Source organism: Sesamum indicum, linkage group LG6 (genome assembly GCF_026168435.1).
Source record: "Sesamum indicum cultivar Baizhima isolate 11 linkage group LG6, ASM2616843v1, whole genome shotgun sequence".
NCBI classification, from domain to species: Eukaryota; Viridiplantae; Streptophyta; class Magnoliopsida; order Lamiales; family Pedaliaceae; genus Sesamum; species Sesamum indicum.
The window spans coordinates 18,884,979-18,910,837 of NC_142662.1; the positions used below are offsets into that span (position 1 = coordinate 18,884,979).

General features: G+C 33.1%; 3 protein-coding genes and 1 non-coding gene across 9 annotated transcripts; 1 reads left to right on the top strand and 3 right to left on the bottom strand.

Moving 5' to 3' along the window:
• Positions 1 to 6,491: 6,491 nt before the first annotated feature.
• On the top strand, positions 6,492 to 10,602 carry LOC105164151 (calcium-dependent protein kinase 26). 2 transcript variants are annotated; one of them, XM_011082739.3, is made up of 6 exons: positions 6,492 to 6,676; positions 7,221 to 7,272; positions 7,384 to 8,037; positions 8,300 to 8,596; positions 9,069 to 9,485; positions 10,022 to 10,602. In XM_011082739.3, exons 3-6 carry the CDS (start codon positions 7,464 to 7,466, stop codon positions 10,288 to 10,290), a joined length of 1,557 nt encoding a protein of 518 aa, XP_011081041.1. In that variant the 5' UTR covers positions 6,492 to 6,676; positions 7,221 to 7,272; positions 7,384 to 7,463; the 3' UTR covers positions 10,291 to 10,602. The 2 variants fall into 2 exon arrangements, with proteins under 2 accessions (XP_011081041.1, XP_020550315.1); XM_020694656.2 differs by lacking the exon at positions 7,221 to 7,272.
• Positions 10,603 to 11,403: 801 nt separating this feature from the next.
• Positions 11,404 to 11,475, bottom strand: TRNAG-UCC (transfer RNA glycine (anticodon UCC)). The gene has a single exon. It is a non-coding gene; the product is annotated as a tRNA-Gly (tRNA).
• Positions 11,476 to 12,096: 621 nt separating this feature from the next.
• LOC105164150 (Pleckstrin homology (PH) domain superfamily protein) lies at positions 12,097 to 20,490 on the bottom strand. 4 transcript variants are annotated; one of them, XM_020694657.2, is made up of 9 exons: positions 20,251 to 20,490; positions 20,012 to 20,151; positions 19,408 to 19,495; positions 18,055 to 18,286; positions 16,857 to 16,931; positions 16,307 to 16,401; positions 15,025 to 15,150; positions 14,604 to 14,693; positions 12,097 to 12,595 (listed from the first exon to the last, which is right to left on the bottom strand). In XM_020694657.2, the coding sequence occupies exons 1-9, from the start codon at positions 20,323 to 20,325 to the stop codon at positions 12,479 to 12,481; spliced, it is 1,038 nt and encodes a 345-aa protein (XP_020550316.1). In that variant the 5' UTR covers positions 20,326 to 20,490; the 3' UTR covers positions 12,097 to 12,478. The 4 variants fall into 4 exon arrangements, with proteins under 4 accessions (XP_020550316.1, XP_088737394.1, XP_011081039.1 ...); XM_088881268.1 differs by having other exon boundaries at positions 20,257 to 20,489; XM_011082737.3 differs by having other exon boundaries at positions 16,307 to 16,404; positions 20,257 to 20,489.
• Positions 20,491 to 21,130: 640 nt separating this feature from the next.
• On the bottom strand, positions 21,131 to 24,156 carry LOC105164149 (UDP-galactose/UDP-glucose transporter 2). 2 transcript variants are annotated; one of them, XM_011082735.3, is made up of 7 exons: positions 23,785 to 24,150; positions 23,307 to 23,335; positions 22,991 to 23,192; positions 22,636 to 22,878; positions 22,454 to 22,555; positions 21,681 to 21,788; positions 21,131 to 21,566 (listed from the first exon to the last, which is right to left on the bottom strand). In XM_011082735.3, exons 1-7 carry the CDS (start codon positions 23,908 to 23,910, stop codon positions 21,303 to 21,305), a joined length of 1,074 nt encoding a protein of 357 aa, XP_011081037.1. In that variant the 5' UTR covers positions 23,911 to 24,150; the 3' UTR covers positions 21,131 to 21,302. The 2 variants fall into 2 exon arrangements, with proteins under 2 accessions (XP_011081037.1, XP_088737393.1); XM_088881267.1 differs by having other exon boundaries at positions 21,306 to 21,594; positions 23,785 to 24,156.
• Positions 24,157 to 25,859: the final 1,703 nt, after the last annotated feature.

Consider the following 25,859-nt stretch of genomic DNA (forward strand, 5'->3'; position numbering starts at 1 on the left):
TTTTCATCGTATTTTTAATGTACATGTGTGAGGGACAGAAAAAAATAAATCTACCTTTTAAATCAATTGTTACGTATAATAATTATTGGTGATGTTGATATTTTGTAATTTTCCTATTTGAGATGAAGCAAATTTAAAGTTGAGAACACGATTCGATTCGTCACTCGATGAGTATCCCTACCCTTTTGCTAATATTCAATCTTATTGGAATCATTTAAAGTTTTAGATGTCAAAATGATACCATATATAGCACCCAACTAAATTCATACCCTAAACTATTAAGGTATTATTCTACAACAGGGGAAATTATATTTATATCCTTTGAGTTCATTTCAGAATACGCAAATATTTTTTGTTTTTTATAAAATTAAAAATATATTTATTGAGGTTATTTTTATAATTATAACTACATTTTTTGTTCAGAAACAAAATTTATATAAATATTTCTTGAAAAATATGGCACTAACATGCCTCAAGGGGTGCAATTGTAATTTTACATAAGACGGGAGTGCGAGAGAAATTTAGATAAATTCATTTTAATAGAATTGATCTATTCAAATTTAATGAATTAAGGGGAGAGGTCACACCATCTCGTGGAATCTATTTTAGATTGGATTCGATTTATTTTCAATTATTAAAAGAAGTATGACTTTTTATTATGATTAGTTACCTCAATAACAGTAAAAAATAGCAACCAGTGCTAATTAATCACATCTGCACAATAATTATTAATCGTTGTTTTGCAATCGATGACAAAACATTAGCCATAGCAACACGTAATTACAAGTATTTTGGTCAATGCTAAAATTATTGTAAATATCGATTAGCTATTTAAGACTTAAATTTTTTTTATGTATTTTGTTTTGACAACGGTGATTAGTACTAATTTATTATGATTTTTAAATCATACTCCACATGAAATCAAGATCCAATATTAAATGATAAAATGGCTAAATTGACCCTTTCATCCATAAAACATTCAATACAAGAAATCTTTTACCAACAACTTTTGGCTTAGCAAAGAACCGTGTGAATGTTTGACTTTTTCGTAATTAATCCAACTCTTTTTTTACTACTTTACCCTCATTACCCTTTTTAATTTATTTTTACAAATAATTTGAATTCACATATTTAGTATTTTATTGTTTTTATATTTTATTTTCTATATTATCTAATACTTCAATATTATAGAAAAATATAAATTAAATTGCTATTATTAATTAATAAACAAAATATACTTTTTGACAATCATGCAAATTTGTTTATTGTGCATAAATGGACAAGTATATTACTTATTGGGAGCATTACTGAAGTAAACAATCAAACCTTTTAATAATATTTAATATTTTAATAATATAAAAAAAATTATTTGTACAAAAACTAAATACGAGATATACTAAATGAAATAAAATTTATTATTTTTTGACAAAAAATAATTATTATTGACATAAAACCAATGCAAATATTAAGTGAAAATAGTACATGAAACGAAATGATCTTTATTTTTTAATCAATTAAATTTATTTTAAAAGTAATTTTTCTCGCTCACAATTTAGTTTTTACTTATTTTTAACTTTTCCTTTTACAAATATATTTTTAATTCTGCTGTAATTTTTAAGTTTTTCAATAAAAATCACTTTTGCAAGTTTTTGCAAAAAGCTCCGACTGACCTAAAAGTGATCGCAAGGCATGAAAGAAGGAAAGTGATGATAGAAAAGGGGGACGGATTGATGGAGAATGGAGGGCCCCATTCTCAATTTGAGTGCTGTGATTGCGAGTAGAGTAGAGTAGCCTACGCGCAGGTACCCGCCTTAATAATTGACACTGTCCAATTGCATTGGATTGAATTTTTTATTTTAAATTATTTTTATTTTATTAATTATATATATATACATCATGTATATATATTTTTAAAATAATTAATATAACTTTTTGTACATAATAAGTATATATTACATAGAATAAATAAAATTAAAAAAATGAATTCGGCAAACGCATTATTGATTGTGGGATGAGGTCCGAAAACATGAATCAGATATTTGCAAATTCTAATACATTTAAATTGAAGGTATCGCATTGATTTGGACAAATTTGTTGGATGATGTGAGAATATGATCATATTTTTTTTTCAAAAAGAACATTCATTATCATATTATTTTTAATATATGTAAATATAATATATCAGTATTACTAAATCAACAATATATTCAAAGTAAATAATGAGACAAGATATTATTATAAAAATAAATAAATACATTCATATATGTGGGACTTGCCGTACTCACCACCTCGTGAATATGAAACCTCCACGCAATCACTTAAACAACACTTCGTTGATAATACGATCATTGTTCAATTTGTTGAAAGGAATTATAAATAAATATTTTTTATAGTTTTTATACTAAAAAACATACTAGAATGAAATATGTCTAGGTTATAATATTTTATATGAAAAGATGTAATATATTATAATAATCATCTGTATGAAAATACATGGTATAATTGACTTCTTATAAATTATGTCTAATCCCATATAAACGTACAAATTTTGAAAAATTCAAATTCAAATTGATAAAATAAGATCCTGATGACTTACAAAGGTAGTCCAATCCAAATAAGGGTTAGAATATGATAAAACGAGCAAGTGTTGGGCATATTGTGAGGTCTACAACTAAGATATTTTGATACTGGGTGCGAGATCGAGGGAATAAGACGAAAAATAATCTCTTAATGAATAATTTACATTCGTCCAAAAAGACTTTAGAATATTTACAGAGTCAAGTGTTCGTACTTGTATGGATCCGCGTGCCGCGAACTTAGCCTTCCAAGTGTTGAGTGGTCGATGGTGGTGATTGCGAACCATCGAGTCAAGTCAGCTCAATTGCATCATAACCTCAATCGAAAAATGCATAAATCTCAGTCTTGTTTGGACATTTTAAATCCTATAAGAGATAATTTTATCTTTTTAAAAAACTCTTTTTGTCAAACACCCGTCACATAATCACATAACTTTCAATTCTTTAATTAAATATATATTCATCCTCAAAAATTCCTCCACTAATTTCTGATACAAAAATTAATTACATTTACCTCACTGACTCGTGATTTGTCTACACTAAATCATCCATAATAGCCAAAAAAAATAGGACTAAATTATATAGTGATATTGATGTTTTCGAAAAGAAGTTACACATATAAAAACCATTAGCAATTTATAAAAATAAGATTAACTTTTTCTAATAAATACATATTTAATTATTCAATAAATAAAAATAATTTAGATAAAATAATAAATAATAGTAGACTAGTCAAAGACAAGACCGTGGCCGCTCTACCCTCGACAACATTACCTATATTCATCACGTGAATCCTCTTTTTCCACACCTTTCACCCCATATATGTTTTTAAATTACATTATATTATTACAATCTTGGTGGGGTATCTTAGCCCCCTGCACCCAACTTCAGCCGATCACCTTTATTTATTTAAATACTGATCATCATACCACCTAATATTTATGTATATATAATCATATAAATATAATATAAATTTGAAAATAAAAAATATTATATAATTAAAAACAGTACAATCAATTAAAACGAGTAAGAGATTATAAATATACAATAATAATATATTGATAGTTGAAAGACGATGCAAGTCATTCAGAATAAATAAATAATAATATTGTTTATAAATATTCAAGGGTATAATTAGAGGTGTAATTTTTTTTTATGAACTAGATATTCTTGCGTTCATATAATAAATAATTTTTATTTTTATTTTTTATTTATAAATAAAAATATTATATATAAACAAGTTATCTTTTTAAAAATTATAATATAATAATATTATAAATAATCGTTTGTGAATAAAAAATTTTTTTAATTTAATTTGAATATAAATAAGAGTAATTATTATTGAAGGGGTGTCAGTATCACGAAGATTCTGAAAAGAACCAGTCGTGGAGATGCTGGGGTGGCGATATTTTGATGGTAAAGTGGGAGCAGTGCGCCAGGACCAATCCTTTTACTTGCTTTGGAAATGTCAGAGATGAAAAGTTTTGTTGCACTGTTGTTCATGAAGTGCGTGCTTTTCTTTCTACTTCCTTACGCTCTAAATTATGATCCCCAACAAAATTGTATGTAATCTATGTTGCATTATCAATTAATATTTTTTTTTCTAGGGATTAAATACCGTTTGTACCCTTTAATTACGTCGCGTGTATCAAACATATCCCTCGCTTATAAAAGGTCTCTAAAAAATTAACGATTGAAAAGTAAGCATCGTTTATAATTTGATACGTTTTATAATTCAAATGAGGAATTAAACACATTTGGCAAAATCCAGGGATGTAAATTGTATCTATCCGTATTTTTGCTATAAGTAAAAGTTCATGTACAAGTTTTACTAAGACGTATCAAATATATTTTTTTGAATTCATATAAGGTCTGATTGAACTTAATTAATTGTATACTGAATAAGTATAATACAGTTGTCATACAATTGTTATTTATACCTAAATTGTGCATCGACTACAGTACATCCGTCATGGATTATTTAAAACGTGGAAGTTGATGAAAGAGAGAAAAATGAGAAGTCTACGAAACATTTTAAAAACAAAACAACAGCAAACCAAAAATTAAGACACAAAAAAATAATAATTTTCAATGATAAAAAAGATATAAATATTAACATAATAATGTAATTATCGTGTCTATAAAATAAAAATTGCTGATGGATCATTTAAGTGTGTATTAATATGAGTCATTTGGATCAAATTATACAATTGTTCTTCCCATTCCTTAAACAAACCATTGCAAATTTGTGAATTAGGTCATGTTGAATGCATCCTGCCCAAGAATCCTCCAATTCTAACTGACATTTGGGCTGTTTGTTTTGATATTGTAGCCAGGCCCAATATGGTATATGGGCTAAGAAAACAAGCTTCAATTTACTAGTAACCCAAATGTAGAGGCCCAACTGGATGACTTTACATGACCCAAGTCATTGTTAAAGTTATGAAATAATTAACTACTAATTGCTCATCATAACAAACTATTACATTTATTTAAAAAATCATACAATAATTATGCTTGTAATAAGATACTATCACAATTATCTAAAATTTGTAAATAAAGGCCTAAAGATCTCAAGTCGAGCTATATATATATATTTATTTATTCGTTGTTGATTATATGTATAGAACTAATTTAATAAAATTATGGAATAATGGGCCACGAGGCCCACAAAAATCAGGATCTGCACATGCTTAGTTCTTGAAAAAGTTTTTTTTTTTTTTTTTAATTTGGATTGTGTGGGAATTTGCAAAGTGCGCTTTCTGGGATATATCCACTTGAATATTTTTATTAGAAATTTATAATCACACGTAATAATAATCTGTATTTGTACAGCTAAGTAGAACATGAAGTACAGCTGGTTTGTCTTCCAATCACCTATTCCCTTTTGGGGCGAAATTTATATTTAAAATAAAATTTAATTTAATTGGATGGTAGAGTGCCACCTCAACATCCATCCATTTTAGTCACTAAAAGCATTCCACATTACGATTAGAGTTTTCAATCTGATTTGTGAAAATTTTGATATTGTTCATGTCGATACTGTGAGTCATCGAATTAATATGTATTATTATGCAGTTTAATATTTAATAGTGTTAAACAAACCATGCACTATAGGATGATCTGTATTGGGCCCGTGTGGCCATACGACTGAGCATATCAAATCTGCATTTTGAGTGCAAATGCCATTTTTTGTGGTGTTTGCCTCCCTTTTATCAATCAATTTCAGCCACTAAAAGCGTTTTACTTTTGTGACTAGGGTTCTTATGTCTTAATTATAAAAATCTTGATACTAGCCATGTGAATATTGTGAGTCATTAAATTAATACGTGGTCATATTATTATGTGTAATTTAACGATCGATAGTGAAGATAAGTCAGTCACTGCAAGATGAACTGCACAGTACTCGCACGATTAAACATATAAAACCTAGATTTTGAATGCAAATGCAATTTTTTCTGTTGTTTGCCCCCCTTTTGTAATGATCATTTTTTGAATTTTATTTACATTGCAAAACAAAATAATTTCAAATGATATTTATGTTTTCATAAATGCAGTTTATTACATTATATTTAACACTCAAACTAATTAGTATATTAATAATATTAAAATTAAAAATATATCTAAAAGGAAAAAAAAAAAATAAATAAGAAACTACCCTTAAAACAAATGTATATCCGAATTCACAGTTTTTCGATAACAAGCTCTTAATTTTAGTATCGGAGTAAAAAATCATTGATTTAAAATGAAAAATGATAAATAAATTATAAAATATATATTATTATATATTTACTTATATTGTGTGTATTATAATAATTAAATAGATAAAATGTGGAATATATAAGAAATTGTGGTTTGTGTTGAATTGCTATATTGCCCCTCATAGCGTAACATGAAGCAATTGAAATGTGCATAAAAAAGTAAGAGAAATACAAGTTGCCGGTTGCTACTTGCTACCAATGAAGCCATTTTGAAATGCTGAGTAGAGTAGAGTTTGAAACAGCTGAGTTGTGGAGTTGGGCTTTGAGCCCTTTTGCTGTAACGGACATCTTTTTCTTCTTCTTCTTCCTCCTCTGCTGCTTTGATTCTTCTCTCTTCAGGTACTTTCTCTCTCATAAGTGTATGTTTTGTGTATGTATATATGGGTTATTGGTGTAAAAATGTGGGTTTATTTTTGTGTATTTCCGTTTACTTTTTCTGTGTTTTTGTTCTGAATGGACGATGAATCTGTTTGGTGTTGGTGTGACTCTTTTGGGATGAGTTGTTTTGTTCATGGATTGAAGGTTTAGTGTTTTCTTGGGGTGGTTCTTGGATGGAAAGTGATGGGTTGTCTGGAAATGAAGCAAAGTTTTGATCTTTAATATGTTATGCGGTTCGACTTTGTTTTTGTTTGCTCTGGGGGCTTCTGTGTTTGGCCCTTCTGGTTTCTTTGTATTTGACTCGATTTTGGATCTAGCATGTTATTTTCAAAGATGGGTTGTCCTTGATTTTCTAGAAATTTCCAATTTGAAAAGTCTGCTTGTGTCTTCCCTCAAACCCTGAGAAGAGAATGGAGTGGGGAAAGAAAGTGTGTTTCTGTGTGTTGGATGCAACGGTATAAGCAAGTGACTGGAATTTGAGCATATATTGTTCTTAATTTATCAGGGACTAGCAAAAGATTGTCTTTATTTGCTGGGGAAGTGGAGATATTACTTAGGTGAGGAACAGTGACTGGACCGCAAAGTGTTTGGAGAACAGTGTAGCTTTTTGATTGCCTTAAGTACGCAGTTGACTGATGAGTTCCTGTCATGTCGGATGAAATATTCAGGGCTTGCTTGAGAAGTTTGGGGAGCATGGCAGGCGGAAAGTTCTGATTGGTGATCTTGGTTCAAGTTGTTATATCGTGTTATGGACTTAACCTATACGGATTTTATTCGTCCTTGTAATTGTTATAAATCTTCAGAGTTGAGTGAAACAATCTTGCACTCAACTCAGACCGCTAATTTTAGGGAGCGCTATGCTCTTGGAGATCAGTTAGGATGGGGAAGATTTGGCATTATAAGGGAATGCTCTGATAAGTTGACTGGGGAAGTTTTGGCTTGCAAGTCTATTGCCAAAGAGAGATTGGTTACAGAGGATGATGTCCGCAGTGTGAAGCTTGAGATTGAAATATTGACCAAGTTGTCTGGGCATGAGAACATTGTGGATCTCAAGGCTGTGTATGAGGAGGAGGATTATGTTCATCTCCTCATGGAGCTTTGTGCTGGTGGAGAGCTTTTTCATCGGATCGAGAAGCAGGGCAGATTATCGGAGCATGAGGCACGGATTATATTTAAGCAATTTGTGGAAGTAGTAATGTATTGTCACGATAAAGGCATTATGCATAGAGATCTCAAACCAGAAAATATTCTGTTGGTCTCAAGGTCTTCCTCGTCACCTATCAAATTGGCTGACTTTGGTCTTGCGACATACATCAAACCTGGTAATGTCTTTCTTCTGTCTACATCACAAGTTTGAAACCGTCAGCTTTACTGCATACACCATTAAGCATGGAGCGTGAGATGAATCATTCACCACATGCATCGCTAACTGTATAACTATCTTGCACATGAATATAGGTGCAACAGTAACTAGAGACACATGTAAATTCACTGAGCGCATATAGGTATTTTGTTAATAAAGAATGTGAAGTTATCTTGGTTTAAAGTACTTCATTTACTGAGAATCTTATGTTTCTTTAACAGGACAGACATTGCATGGGACTGTTGGTAGTCCATTTTACATAGCTCCTGAGGTTTTGGTGGGAGGTTATAATCAGGCAGCTGACGTGTGGAGTGCTGGAGTTATTCTTTACATTCTACTGAGTGGAATGCCTCCCTTTTGGGGAAAAACTAAATCGGCAATATTCGACGCTGTACGGGCTGCGAACCTTTGTTTCCATTCTGATCCTTGGGATAACATTTCAATGGCGGCTAAGGACTTGATCTCCAGGATGTTGTGTTTTGATCCTTCAAAAAGGATAACTGCTGCTCAAGTCCTTGGTATGTCGATATTATGATGCTCATTGTTTGTAATATTGTTCTTCATTAGTTTGTACTTCCTATAAGGAAATAATTGAATAATTTAAGAACAAGGACTGAATATCATAACTTACTAAACCAAACTAATAATGCTAGAAAAAGATTTTGTCTTCAAGTTGCCTGCAATTGTAAATCTCTGGATTCTGCTAGATCTTTCTTATTGGCTTTTTCTTCCCTACTTTGGTTTAACTCTCATCATATAGTATGTCCGTTATGAGCATTTATCTTTTTAGCAAAACTTTCGTTATGATATCCCTCTTAACTGAATTTGGCACTTTCCTTACCTGAAATGGAATATTATATACCAAACATTATTGGTTGTGGTGACGATGTCACCTGATATGATTGGCTGGAACTTGTAATCTTAGTCAATGCTCGAGTTTGTGAAATTTCTTAAAGATTTTGGGGTAATGATTCCAATATTTCTTTGCAGCTCACTCCTGGACAAAGGATACCTCACGGTCGCAGGTTACTCAGGAATTGTACAGACAAGATAACCTCAGTTGTCAGCAACTAGAAGTGGGCAGCTATTCTTTTTCTAATCTAAATGCTTACAGAGACCATGATTTCAGTTTCCATGATGGGTCGCCTGTAATTGTAAATAGCGAGCAGGAGGATTCTCCCGTTTTCTCATGCAGATCATCTTTCTCTTCAACCCTCATAAACCAGGGCACGCCTTCCTCAGCGTCGGGAGCTGTGTACCCTGGTAGCTGCTGTAAAACAAATGCTGCAGAGTTCTCATCTCCAATTCATTCAATTCCAAGTTTCACCTTTTTCAGCCCTATCCCTACATTTGAAGAAAGCACCGAGTCCTTGTGTGTCAAGACCAAAATGCTCTCAATTGATGGAGGTACATTTTTTCTGCTAGATTCTGAAAGTATTTCTTGAAATCTAATTTATAACAGAGTAGGCACAAGTACAACCTTTTCTATTTATTACCAAAATTGATGAACTTGTAGTCCATGTACATGTATGCAATAAATTACATAGTGCAATTCTACTTACCGAGTGAGAGCGTGATTTCCATGACTAAAATGGCGACTATTAAATACAAGAAGAAGCACTTATCATTGAGTGATTAGTATGAACTTAGCTTCACAGCTAAAGGGAGTTATCCGCATATTCATCCACACTTTGTAAACATTGGAGGAACGAGCAAGTGGAATTGGCATCTGGGCTAATGTTGTTGGATGTTATTTGAGCTTACCAAACGGTTCAATGCTCGTCTGGTTGCTCAAGTGCTTATGCTGTAAATAGAAAGAAGACGATGGGATATCTTAAATGAGCAGTAACACATTTATTACTTGCTATGATGACCATTTAAACACACAAGTCTTTTGAAGCAGATGAGATGTTGATTGATGGGATTTCTGCTTGTGCTTGCAGATCCAGCTATACAAAAGCTGATCTTATTTCCAGGTATGGAATGCGCCACAGAGCAAAAGTCGGTTGAAATGGAGGAGAGGTGCAGCATCCACCCAAGAGGAGTATCAAGTGCTTCAAAGGCTACAAGCTTGCAGAACAAGAGGAACCACACAATCAGTCTTGGCGAGCTTGATCATCTGGATCTCATAGCCACTGCATCAGTCAGTCGCTGGGCGTCGTGCACGAGGATTCCAAGTGCAGCCTCATTGAGATCATCACTCGTCTGCTAGAGAAACAAAGGCAAGAAACATTTAATCCTAATTTGTACCAACTGCTGCAATATGTAATCTTGGATTCTTGTTTCTTGCTGCAAATAGAGGATTTTAGACTTTTTTCCATTCAAGATAGGAATCATGGATGGCTGATATAGCATTGTAATGTTGTTAAAGTATGCAATATTTGCAGCTTAGACTCGGAATCTCAACATATGATAGTAAAGTCGAAAATAGTGATGAGGGTCTCTTTGAAGGTTGGGTTTCACTTTTACCCCCTCAACTTTGATAAAATCTCAGTTTATATCCTTATATTTTTCATTTGAATCACTTTTGTCTTTTTGTATTACTAAAAATACTTCTGGTTCAAAGATATTATTTTGTAGGTTAAATTACAATGGGCTTCGCTTATGTTTTTATAAATACCCTTAGTTAGTAAAGTTACAAATACCATTCTGAAATCAATAGCTGTATAACAAAAATCTTCTCGTAGATAGCCCATTATTTGGGGTATTTGTTAGACGGTTATTGATGCTAAGGGTATTTATAATTTTTCAAATAATGAGAAATATTTATAATTATTATAAACTTCATGATCCGTTTGTAATTTACTCTGTTTTGATGGTCTAGCAAATTGTGATTGGTTAAAATAAATACTAATGATAGATTGCAAGATATATATAATTTTTTCAGACTCCAGGCGTCTCTTAGTTATTAGAGTAAATGTTTGCTTTAAAATATAATTAGTTAAGAATAGTAAAATAATTCAAAAAACTTGAACTGTTTAGATTAACTATACAGTCTAGAAATTTTGCCCTTTTAAAAAATCAAACTAATAAGTCCATGATTAACAGTTATGAATTGTGATGCAACACAAAAAAATTTAAAAAATTAGGATGGGACACTCCACAATACGGTTATATATATTATATTTTTTTATTATATATTTTTAATTTTTTATAAAATTAAATGAAATATAAAGTATCAAAATAATTTTTATAAAATGTCCTTGCATTTAAATTTTTAATCAAGATACATGCTTTTGGTGGGTACGATAGTACACCTCCTGATTTTTTTTAATTGTCTGTACGGTATAGGTTATAAATAACCAAAAGGATTGAAAGTAAAGATTGCGTTTGCCGGGAGTCGAACCCGGGTCTATTGCTTGGAAGGCAATTATCCTAACCGTTGGACTACAAACGCAAGACAACAGATGCATGAGGAGGATAAATAAATTTAAGAAAACAATTGTGTTCCGGGCGTTATTATACTGTGTCTTATAAATGCCACATTCTGTAAAAGAGTAGAAGCTATTTCCTGCATACATGTAAATCATACAGACATCTGCATGTGGACTGATCAAATTGGTACATTGATTCAGAATTCTATGTCATACACATCGGAAACTTGGGAAAAAGTTAAGTGAGAACACATCAGCATTGCAGCATTTACGCACACACTAGTGACCTAGTAAATCCATCTCAACCAAGTGCAGCATTTTCAATCACAACTTGCAGGTAACTTGGCTCGTTGGGCATTTGATATCCACTTTCAGTATCAAATGTGATGTTCGATGCATGATAAGTAGTACAAATTCATCGTCTCCCTGAATGTTCTGTTATCAGAACTCACATTGACACACTTGACATGCATGCTTGAGTTTTCAAGAGTAGATCATAAGAAAACTATTGGAGATTTTGTGCTGTAATTTAAGTTTTTCCTTACTAATATTGCAATATATTTACTTAATTTTACATTGAGTGAATGGAAGAATAATTGAAAATAAGATAAAATGATATAATTAAAAAGAAAAGGAACAGAAAAGACAAAAAGTATTAATCTCCATTAATGCAGTAAAGCTGATAAAGTATATATCATTCAGGACTACCCAGCTCCAAAAGTGAAGAAACAAATCGTTCGATGCAAACAAGAACGTCTAGGCAACCAACGTACTCGGAGAATGGTGGTTTCTGCAGTACATATCCTTGATCTCCGTAAAATACAGGTTTACAAAGTAATTTGTACATCTTCGGACTTCCACAGAGTTTTAAGTTATGGCTCCTGAAATCTTTGACTTACTGGTGATGTTTCCTGAAAATTTGAGAAGAAACTTGTCTGACCAGTGGAAAATCCCAAGTGTGCATGCGTGGTGGAGCTCTTGGACTAGCCGTACAACAAAATGGTTTACTCTGTACGCTACCGAGTATCAGCCTGCAGGAGCATATTCTTGAATAACAGCTGCGAGTTTATCCCGGTCCTCCTGAGTCTTGGTTCTCATCAGGAAAGTCCGAGCAACAACCGCATCGTTGTTGTCACCATCAGCCTTCAAAAGCATTGAGAAATCAACCATCAGATAATGGTCAGGTAGATCACTGGTGTTTTGCTAGGAGTGAACAACAATCATAGCTAGGGATGACAGATGAGTCGAGCCGGCTTGCGAAGCTTTTGAGCTTGAATCGAGCCAGCTCGAGCTTAATGCCTTCTATTCATAAGCTTGCGAGCCGGCTTGCAAACTTTTTCTTTTTTTTTTTAATCTTTTCTATATATTTTTATTTTTAAATTTTTATATGATTAATTTCATGTTCAATACCTTATCAATTTTATACTCAAAATTGACCATATATTATAATTATTAATCAATATCATACATTTTGTTTCGGATAATAATAAAAACTATGGTACTTTTATTTATACATTTAATCTTTATACAAAAACAAGCTTAATCAACAATTTAGTGAATTCTAATATTTTTTTTAAATAATTATTTAATTTATGTTGTATTTTAATATCTATTTGTAGTCTCTTATACTTTTTTGACAAGTCCTAACAATTAACTTATGATTCTTTATATCTATTTGTGAGTTTTATATTTATATCAAGATATATAATATGCATAATGCAATCTACTTTATTACTTATAAATTTATGTCAAAATTTGGTTATTTCTATGAATTAATCTAATTAAAGGTCATAATAATAATAATAACAACAACAAAAACAACAACAACAATAATAATAATGATTATGTTGATAGTTGAACAGTTTTAATTATTTTTATTTTTATTTTATTATATATATACATAATGAGATCAACAAGCTTAATAAACAATTTAGTAAGTTTTAATAATTTTTTATAAAATAATTATTTAATAAAAAACATAAATTTTATGTTATATTTTAATATCTATTTATAATCTCTTATACTTTTTTAAATTGACAAGTCCTAATAATTAATTTATAGTTTTTTTTATATCCATTTGTGAATTTTATATTTATATCAAGGTACATAGTATGCAATCTATTTTATTAATTTTAAATTGTTAAATGGATGTGTTTAGATTTACAATAACTAAAGCAGGGTGAGCTCGAGCTCGCAAATTGTTTAGAGGGCTTGCTGAGCTCGAGCTCATTACATATGAATCGAGCTCGAACAATAAGAGCTTGTCGAGCTTGAGCTCGAGCTCGAGCCAGGAAAAAAGGAATCGAGCTTGAGCCAGCTCATTTACACCCCTAATTATAGCTATCTCATTTTCCTGTCATTAACTTGAATGTAGAAGATCGTGCATTTTCATGTAATTGGTTCACTCCTTATTAATGAACTCTGGTGCATAAACAATTCATGATTGGAAGGTTTATGGTCTAGAACCTTTTTACGAACAAATATTATAGTCACATGACTGAAACTCATAACTATGGAGTGGAATATTAATCTTTTCCAGGTGTTGATAGATCAAACAAATTCTAAGAAGTAATCTTGTCGATCATGTTGCATGAGCTGGGCCAAGATTGGCCTGATTAGACTAACAAGAAAATACTCGGCAACCTATTTAAAGGAGCTTTAGGCTAAAATTATGGCTTCCAAATGAAACTAAGTTTCTAATTATATTAAAAACATAGGATACGGGGAATCCATCAGTATAACAATAATAGTTTTTATTTCAACAAAATATTAAAGCGATCACATTCCAATCTATGAATTACCTTCTTAGATGTCATCTTTTGCCTTTCTTGGAACAAAACAGAAAAAATTACTAATTTCAGTACTACTAATTAGCGACAGGACCAATTCAAACAGGGCCACACATGGTTGCGGATAATTCAGAGCAGTTTTGGAATTTGCTTGGTCTTCACATAATCTACCATCCTAGTTATGTGATGGACATAAAATCACAGTCGAACCAAAACATAAGATGCAGAAAATGTTATGCCGATAGTGACTACTTGCATCCTAATAGTATAAATTTGGATCATGCAACTGAACTGGTGGTTAATCCATGAACTCACGATCAAAGAAAGAGAAGAGAGGTAAAGATATAGTTGCAGTGCATTACCGTAGTATGAAATATTGCTACTACAGAATTCTTTTGCATGTTTGTTTTGATCCCTGGGTATAACAAAGCATTGAGCAGCACTTTTCCCACCTGCAATTGAAGGATATGCAGTAAAGCATAGGATCAGATGAATTAGATCTCAAGCTTTGTAGTTAGGGCTTGAAGTGCAATACCTCCAACAAGTCAAGTCACAATGTATCAATTATCAAAAAGAAAAAGAAAAGGTTACATTGCATCAAAATAAAAATAAAAATCATATATATCCTCTTACTTCAAGAAATAAATTCATACTAAACCCCTCCTAACATTTACTTATTATGTAATGCAATCCATTTGAAATGCATTAAATGTGAGCAGCGAAAAATACAGAAGTACACAATATAGAGTTGAGGGGTTAACAATATCCCAGTAGGGAACTTACATCATTACGTATAACAATGGTTGGTTTAGATTCCTTGGTTCCCTTATTAACACCTTCCTTGCATTTGATGCTAAGTTGACCCATGCCTTTATCTTTCCAAGCATCTTTGTCGGCCGGATCAGTTGACTGGAAACAAGGGAACTAAGAACATCAGATTAAAGTACAGCAAGATTAAACGCGATAAAATTATTGCGCAATTTTGTGATTATAACACCTATAGAGTATGCAAAATGCAACAACATCGCAGTCAATCTTCATATAGTTGGCCCATTACATTAAACACATCTCACGATAACTTGTCACATGCCATTAAAAGAAGTAAAGTTTACTCGAGTGGAGCAAGACACTCCACAAACTACTAAAAGCTTTTACTTCATAGATCAAATATGATACACCAGTAAAGGGATTTCAGACAAGCATAAAGGTATTCTTGTTGACTAAGTCGATATATAGCTAAATGTTTGATTTCTTCCGCCAAAAGAAGAGGGAAATGAAATTTGTTATGATAATCACGACTCATTTCGTCAACCCTGCATGTTCATCAGCTTGACGTGATTGGATGCAGCTATAGACAAGCATTGTGTGTTCATACAGAATACCGCCACAAAAGCTACAGCAGATTACAAGAGGCATAAAAGCCTGAAGAATATTTCTATAGACACTCTAGCACTCTATTTGTGAGATTGGCTTCTGAGACACCTTGGTAACTGGTTGGCTAGAAACAACTGAGCGTTGAAGTAGAGATTGAGTTTGAGGCTTTTCAATGTCACTAGCAGGTCTTTAGTTGGCAAATATTCGAAGTGAAAAGAAATGACTCAAGAATGTTACAAGGTAGTCTGGATATCGAGATAAATGGTGAAGTAGAATATTATATCCTTCACAGTGGAAGAAGTTTGGCACAAATTTAGGTAGAAGAATTCCATCCAAGATTTAAAAGTTAGTACATTCTTGCTCCGAATCAGGTCCATGTCACTGCAATAGAATGCATGTACGAAATCATGAATTTCTCATTAAGAGTGACATGTCGCATCTGCTTTCGAGTTTCATTAGCTTTTCTCCGATCTCCTGGATTGGTGCATTTAGGGAACTAAACTGTAAACCAGTTGTACTCATCTTGAGGTTTGCTATTTTAAGGCTCTAAATGTAATTTTAGACCACATAAAACTAAAATTTGCCAAGATCAGGGAAAATGAATATTCAAGAATCCTATGCGTCAGCAATCAGTTCTTACCAAAAGGACGGATGCTACAAGCATGTGAAAGTAACTTTAATACACACTCACCTTTACATAAAGTTTGCATTTGACTTCATGTACGGTGATAATTCCCTTCTCTTCACTCTTTTTCACAGATGGACTGCTGGGTTGTTCTATATCATCTTCTGCATTCCAAGATATTTACAAAAGAAAACAAATTAATTCAGCTGAACAATCAAAATATAAATGTTGCAAATCAAACTCATCAATTATACATGTATTAGCAACAATGTGATGCTGTTATGTCCATGATAAAGAACAAATATGTTTCCAGGACATGGGGTGCTGCTGCTGATGTTTTTGGGAAGGGATGGACTGGTTATTTCTAGTAAGGTCATACCCAAGTATAATGCATGCAGTGATGACAATAAATGACAGAAACTGAAACAAAAGCCTGCATGTGAATCTTGAACCTGCTGATGACATTTCAACAGGACGGAAATGCCACAGGAAAACCAAAAATATAATTCTGATGGTCCATCAAGAAAAATGAAACTAATTTGTATGACGGGTTGGATTTGAGATGGAAAAAGTTCTATCAGCAACCGCTTAAAATAAAGAACTTTTGACCTCTTACCTCCATCCGCCTCATTTGAACCGCCCTGATCAGAGAGAACTGAATTGGCGTTTCCAGGAACAGAAACCTGGGTTCCTGGAAGACAAGGAACTACAATCAAAGTCTGAATAACTAACTGAGATTAACATTAATCTACAAATACATTTCCAAATTAAAAAGAAGTCCAGAGTACCAAAGAAGATTCAACTATTCTTCTAGGTAAAGTAACTTCATTTGTCGACTCAAAGAAACTTCAGAGGAAGCCTTTTATTCATGTGCAAAAATTTCATTATATCCCACGTAAAGAGAAATAAATGCATTTATTCGTGCGCAAAATTTCATTATATCCCAGATACAACAAAACTAAACAAAGTGCAACTAAACAATATGAAAAGAGACTACGAAACCACATAGATTAGAGGAGAAACTCCTCTCCATATATTCTTAATCTCCCATAATATATGACAGTTTTATGAACTGTTCATTTAAGATTGTCCTTCAAGAGTCAGTTAAGAATCATTTTTTATTCATTAGAAATTGAGAACGGCTTCGTTTGCTTTTACTTCACATCTTATTTGGCAAGTAAGCAAACAAAAAAGTCAGAGTCTTTATTTTACTTTTTCGGTTTAACTGAGAATATTGACATACAAAATAAAAATGCCTCATCATATTCAGTTGCAAAAGGAGTTGCCCAGTTACATGCATCCTCCACTTACGTGTTTGAAGAGAATGGATACCACATTGAGCTTCTAAGATTACATACAGATACCAAAGGAGCTACAAAAACTGAAATGTTATTGTGTCCAGTAAGAAAAGAAGGTTCTGAACAGTTCACTAGTTTTCATGGAGACTGAGATGTAAACATATACTTAAATAATACTGCCTTTAGAGAATAAAGCTCAAGTGCTAATTCTGCTACACTCTCCATACTTTCACATAAATTGATTTGTCAGGCACCATTCCTTGCACTCATGACATGCTACAGTTTGCATGATACAAACAGTACTACCATTTGATCCAATATTCAAAGTTTCACATATTCAAATTTTCAACCGCTAGTTTTCCATTCATGTGAGCAACATGCATGTCACAATACGCAACTAAATTAATACTAAAACAAACCCCAAGGCACCGGCGGAATAGGTACCAAACAGACATAATTCAGCTACAGTGAGTTACATACAAAGAAAAGGAGCAATTGTGTTATCCAGAAGAATACCTCCAAATGTGAAAGGAGCAGTATTGTTAAAGAGACTTCCCGGATTCCATGAAGACCCAAAGCTTGCAGTTGTAACTGCAGGAAATGCAGGTTTGTCTAAAAATAATTTAGGACTGTTTTTCTCTATTTCTGATGTGGGTTTCGTTTGAGCATCATTAGAACGGGACCCCCCTAAACTCTCTCCTTTTGAGGCATTTGCTTTCAGCCAGTTAACAACATCACTAAATTTCTCCTGCAATTGGAGGCAACAGAAGAAAAAAACCACCAAAATTGCATTAAGAAAAAGCTATTTATATTTCTCAAGTTTCTCCATCCCAAATGCAGTATCTGTGCTGATTCTGATGAACCAGGAGAAAATGTAAGAAATATTCTATTTATTAGTGCCAAAATGTGTTGCAAGAAGGATGTTGGGTTGGGTGGTGTCAGGAGCTAGATTAAATTCTTTCAGGGTCTTCTGTTAAAAAATGTGGCATGACAAATTGGCACGTCTAGGCTAAAACCCCGAATGACACTTCAGCTCTTACTCTGAAATATTCCAAGAAGAATGCTGGGTTGGGGGGGGGGTGGCGTTCACTTGTTTGAGCAGCAAAAGCTACATCAAGCATGCGGCTTTTGCATGCAAAACCGTGCTTTCAAAGCATGGTTCTTAACAGCCCTTTTTTTTTAAAAAAATAATTTTTATGAAAACACAATTCTATCTTTTTATTTTAAAAAAAAATGAAGGTGCAAGATTTCGTTAATTTTTCTTTTTCTTCTTTTTCTTTTTTTTCTTTGGGTTATTTTTAAATAATTTTGCCTTCTTTTGGCTATAATATACAGGAAAATTTCTTCCACTATCTGGAAGATCTCTCTCTACTCTGGCACATAAATGAAGTGATGTACAAATTGTAGGGATCAAGTGTTTGCAGGACACAACAAACTCCAATAATGCATAGTGCGTTTCGGATTTCAATACTGTTGAGCAGCTTTTTTCATTAATGAATTTAATGTGTGTATGTATATTCCAGCTTGATATGACTTACACCTTTGTACACATTGAGTACGAATACCATTTGTTGCTGGCAATATTATAGTCAAGATTTCTTCATGATATGCTAATTTCATCAAACAAGATGACAAGAAGAAAACTAATATTGCCATATACTTAGATTAAAACAAGAGGCCTGATTAAACAACTCATATCCATATCCACATAATTGCTTTTAGACATTTCCATATATTTGATGTTTATAAAGTATCAAGAACTATAAGGATCACATCCTAAAAGATCTGTTCATTACAAGACACAGGTGGATTAATGGGGCAAGAATTACACAAGAGGACAACCACATTTAGGAGTTTCTGACAAATTACCATGATGCTTTTAGTATGATTTAAGTAGTCCTGCACTCCGTCTTCCCAAAGCTCATCTGGATGTTTCTCTAATTGTGCTTGTACCCAACTGATCAACAAAGAGTTACTAATGTTAGCATGCACATCATAAAACTTTTCAGAGAAAAAAGGACATTTGGACACATGACATTTCGGTCACAGATATAATCAAAGAAACAAAGGAAACAAAGAAGACTGTGGATATTCATCAAATAACAATGTCCAAGAAATTTGATCCCGTCACTCTCAGTGCAGAAAGATGCAAGCAGCAAAAAAAGGAGAAAAATAAACAATCCCGAGCTTTACAGTTCGAAACCTTTTATTTTCAAGTTGTCTAGCTCAAGATAGGTTATAGCAATCAAAAATTTCTTCAATTAAGCATAACAAGGTACAACGATCGCCGCACACAAATACTCAATCTAGTAAAAGTTTAGACATCTCTTCAGTTCCACTCACAAACAAAAGCCATTACATGAAAACTGATGGAAGAATTCTACTTTCCGCTGCAAAGTTGGAAGCTTATTCCAAATAAACTAAAGAAGCATTACTTGAGAAACGATAGCAATAAGTTAGAAAAAGTAAGGACCTTGCGAATTGGGTGTTGAGAGCTCTCACATGCTGTTTCGATGATTCAGCCCTCTGCATATCCAACGGCGGCTGCTGCACTGATGGTTCTACCTTCTGCGCATCAAAGGGCGATCCCATTATTACTCTCTTGCTCTGCATCTGCACGGTATCACAACCAAAAGCACATTCCGTACATCAAAATCTCGAAATTGATGGAAAAACTCATCAATTGCACAAGCACAAAAATCAGAAACCCACACTTACGAAGGAGTCGTTGGAATTGAAAATCGGAGTAGAGCCGGAGATTGCGGAACGCTTTGTTCCTCTCATCATTGCTGCTCACTTATTATTTCAACTTATGCCGGGGAAAAGAGATTTGGAATTTCCTGACAGTGGTTTCTGAATTTGAAAAATTAGCCCATTAGGGTTTTAACAGAAGATGAAGACGAGAATTGTCATTATTGTTTTTTAAATTTTATTTTACTTCTCAGTGGAAGTGAGCGGGTGGGTAATACTTAATAGCCGTTTGATTGCTGCTGTTAAGAAAAAACGACGACGTTACACATGTAAAAAAAATCTCAAATGGGCCATGCGTTGGACTGTGTGCAGCCCATTGTGGGCTCATGTTGGGCTTTACTTCTGGGAAATAAATGGGCTACAGTGAGATGGGTTGGGGAGTTGGGCCATTGTTATGGTGGGTGGCTTTGATGAAATCACGAGATTAGGCTGCCATTGAGTTGGATTGGAACTAGGAATGGTAATAAGGTGGGTTCAAAGCGGATCCAACGCTTAACTTAGTTCGAACCCACCTCAGTCGACGATAGTTGGACCCGGAACTCGCCTTGAGGGGATCCATAAAATTAAATTTGTCCCAGATTCGAGCTTGATCATTTAGATTAGATGGAACCCTGATCTGCCCACCCTTATGCCATATTGATGTGTTTTTGGAATTTTGGATTCTTTTGATAGAATATGATTATTACATATATATTCAAATGAAAATGCCCCTTTTTCAGGAAATTAATTTGCAAAAACACGTTGAATAATTTTTTGTTATATGATCAAATATATAGTCACTAGGAAGGTCGCATTTTTGGAATATATCAGTGTTAAGCCCTACCAAATTATACAGGGGAACTGAAGCAAATTGGCTATGAATTCACATGGAATGTGAAGGAATCAATCAATCAGTTTGCTGCACATCACTTGCTATTGCTACTTGTAAATCTGTAGGGTGGCTATGTCCACAATGGGATTGAATCAAGAAAACGCAAATGCATTTACCTCTTAACTAATCCAATAAAGTGAATTCAGACTAGTGACCTTTTCTCTTCATCTTCTTCCCCATCTACATTTTCCTCTGCCCTGTTCACTTCTTTCAAATGAGAATTTGCCTGTGTGCTGCTGGTGGAATCGGCCCGAGCAATCCGATTAGGAGGTTTCCTTTCAAGAACGAGCTTCAGTATGATTCCCATGGCTATGAGGAGCAGTCCTGAACCGTGTTGTCCGGTGAGTGGTTTTGTAAAGATTAAGTATGACAGCAACAAGGTGACGGCCTTTCTTGCTGTTGTTACCTGCAATAAATTTGGAAGGAAAGTTGTGCTTGTTTCTTTAATGTGTGAGCTTTCCAGTAACCAATGGAATTTTTTTAAAGCATGGAAGATGAAGCAAAGTAGCAATGTGGATACCATAGCTGTGGTTGCAGCCCCAAAAAGGGCTATGAGGGATAAAACAGAGACTTGCCCAACAAATGTAGCCATTGCTTCAAAGACTAGCACGCCGTAGACATAAGGATGCTGCAAATGAGGAATGATAATTAAGCACGTAGAATTTCGGGCAAAACAAGTAAATGCAAGCAGGTTCAGTTTAACATTCAAGTTAACATTACAGGTCGGCGTGCTGCAAACATCACCATGTTATGCTAGCTGATACAGATTACTGATAACACGGCCAACTGATGCCAAGTTTCCATACAACACAAAGTTGCATTCTGGTCATGCATACTGCATTTTAAAATACCAAATGGTGTGGATGATGTCATACTAGCAGTGGTTCCTGCATTGTGTTTACTGTCGTAATCCACAATGTTTGATGTTTCAGAGCAGTGCATATGAGAATTTTCCTTCATGGTAGTACTACAGAAAAGAAGGGTAGTGGGCTGCAATTTCACATGGATATTGACGAAGCATAAATGTTGATGCAGCTGGGTAGTCCTGGAAACATGGAACAACTAACTGTTTCTTGGAATGTAAACTCTAATATTACATTCTCTGAGATTGACAGTCAACTACTGATCAATTCACATTCAATTAGAGAAGTCATATGCAATCTGTAGAGTTACAACTTAACACTACCTAAACCTTTCTCAGTTCACTTATTCGCATGAAATTTTCTCCATCCCCGTTTCTCCTCTTTGGGTAAAATGCAAGGAGCAAGTTGAGACTAATTAGTGAATATTTACCTCAGAACAAGAACTCCATGCCCTGAACAATTCTCCTGTCAGAATCATTGGCATCAATAGAAAAGGCAAACCGACCACAGTTGAGCAAAATAGCATCTCCATCTGTGTGAACATAACCCTCATAAACAGCAGACATATGCAACTCCAACTTCATAGTTCTAATAACATGAGAAACTATGTACCTGAGTAGTCTCAGGATTCATGGTAAAAATTGCTTCCTGCAAGTTACCAAGAAAAGAATCCATGACAAGAGCGCCCACAATCATCACAACACCAATGACATTGAAATTCGGAGACGTGTTTGCATCTGCTAAGGTGAAAAGAATCAGGCCAACAACTAGGAGCATCGCGGATATATACTCGTGAAGGGGATATTTTCTTCTCAAACCAGGGATAAACGCCCCCATCACCATCACCGGTAGTACCTTTAATTCCGCCAACAAACAAACATAGTCGGTACAGTCAACCAAAAAAGCGGCTAAGATTCAACAGTCTTCACATACAAATTACTCAAAAACACGTAACTAAATTGTGTACCTTGGTGGACTTAAACATGATCTGTGCAGGATAATTAAGATAAGCCAAGGAACCCTTTGTTAATCCGTGAGAACCCATAAGAACAGCCGAGAGCTTGACGTATGTTTTCCATGGGTTCACCATTTGCTTCGTGGTGAAGCCCTGTAAGTATATCAGTCCCAAATATACGAACCCCTGTACAAAAGTAAAATACCAGCCATAGCTGCAAAACACCATAAATTTCAGAGACAATCGTTTCTAATTCAACAGCCACAACTTGAGCATGTTAAAGCCAACCCATTTTGATCATGTCAAAATTAGTACAACATGGACGGACCTGAAACTTAGGCGATTATATACGTACTCCTGCAGAGAGAAAACATGAGAATTTCATCACTAATCAGCTTTGAAACTTCATTATTCACATTTGAGTAACAGAACTTGAATTAGATCTGTGCTTCATTAGAAATCTTGAAATCAATGGAACAGTAATCAGTTAGACCAACCAGTCCACCATAAGAGCTAATAAGAAACATATATACAACAAGAATCATTACAACTCCAATGAAAACCAAAAACCCTTATTATCCACCTTGTCGGAGAAATGGTTGACTAATAAGTAAATTGAAGTCCAACTCACCAATTCAAAACCTGACCTTTTCACCAAATCCCATCACTCCAAAAACCCCTCTTTTTTTTCTACAATTTATTTCTATATGCCCAATAACAGAACAAGCCAAGAATCCACTTCACTCAATTGAACAAGATCAAAAGAACCCAACCCCCTCCCCAAGGAAGAAGATATGCAGAAATACCTCACAAATTCCATTGATAAGATAGCCAAAGAAGAACCCAGAAGAGCAAATCAAGAACTGCTGCCAAGTGGGCCTATCACTTAAAGATATCCCCAAGAGGGACCGCGCTTGATCTTCCTTCTTCATCTCTCTTTCTCTCTCTCTCTCTCTCCTCTTTTTTCTCTCTGATCAATCAACAGAGAATATCAGAAACTGAAAACGTGTGCATACTAATAAATAGAAGCATTGAGAAGAAAATCTCTCTCCCACTTTGGGAGGCGTTGCATGGCTTTAACTGCAGCTGCAGCGAAAGTAGACCAAAAGGCCAAGAAAAGGAACTCTTTAGTGCCCAAGAAAAGTACTTAAAACTTCTTACATATATTCATGTACTGCTGCTGCTACTACTACTAGTAGTGTGAACTTCGTGTTCTTTAAGGATTTATCAAATTTGTACCTTCTGTATTTTCGTACTAATTTATATCATTCTTCTCTTGATAAATTACATTCATTTTAAATTAAAATTCTTTTTAATATTTGGATCTTTTTGTTATAATTTTTTTTGAATGATTTTAAAAACAATTGAATAAATCCGCATAGTAAAAAATAAATTTTTTATTTTTAAATATTTTTACACACACATCAAATATACCATATAGTCATATACTGCTAATACGTCATCAATATAAGGGACACTTTGTGCATATATATAGCATTTAAATTGTCTCATCTTTTGTCAATACGTCCTTGCTCGATTAGTAAAGTTGGGATTTCGCAACCATTCACCAAATCTACTTCAATATTAATTTTTTTTTGGTATCATTTTAGCATATTTGTTAATTTGAGTTATTGATATCTTGAATTAATTTTTGAATTTAAATATATTGAATGATACAATGAATTGCATGCTATAAAAAAAATTATACAAAATTGTCTTCTCTTTTGACTATATGTTTTATACATACATTTATTACCAAGATAAATAATATAATTAATGAGTGATAATTTCCCCAATTTGCAGGCCAAAACCCTGTCCAGTCAATTCTTGTTAAACGATATAATTGTATAAATAAGGGCAAATTATAAAGATTCATTTTGAGTTTTGACATAATTACAAATATCTTTTTTATTATTTGAAATATTATAAATACTCTTGATATTTGATAAAAATATGTAATCCTTAAATGGAGGTATGAAATTGTCAATTTTTTTCCTTACTGTTTTTTTCTTTTTTTAACAAAAATAAAATTCATTAAAAAGAATCAGACAGAGTGAATGAAAAATTATAAAAAAATAAAAATATCCACTTAGTTCATTAAAAAAATATAAAAAAATTATAATTCTTAGTTTATAAGAACATTTTGATCAGTACACTACAAAAAATAGAAGAAAACCTATCACATACTAACAGATTGGCTAAATTATTAAATGACTGTTAAAATCAAGGGATATTAATAATTTTTGAAACAACGAAAAGATATCATAATCATACCAAACTTTAAAGAAAATCATTATAATTTACCCTATAAATAACGAAGGCTTTCTTGTTTTATATGCCCATATTTTATAAACAATTTCTTTGACTTAAACAAGAATAAACAAGAACTCCTTATCGGAATAAACCCACACCCTCCAAGTCCAAACGATAATTATATAATTGCCTTAGTATTTTAATAAATTAAGTAATATATTAATCCAATTAATATATTAATATAACAAAAAAAATTAAAACAAAATTATAATAAAATTACATCAACGAGATAAATACTTACACATTTGATAGGTTAATTAAATTTATTTATAAAATCGTAATCTTAACCACTAAAATTAAGCCATAATTTATTTATAGGTATAAAAAATTCAAATTAAAATAGGCTAATTTTGTGTAATTAATGTCGTAATAGACTAACAACCTTTGTACAATTAAGACTTTAATGAGATGAATATAAAATATTACTAGCGTGCTCTCCATACCACACCTAATACATTAAACATATGTCGTTATGACATTTATAATTAAAATATTAATTATGATATATACTAATAAATACTATTTTTCGTATGTTAGTGCAACCACTTTCATAAAGAAGTTAAGCCAC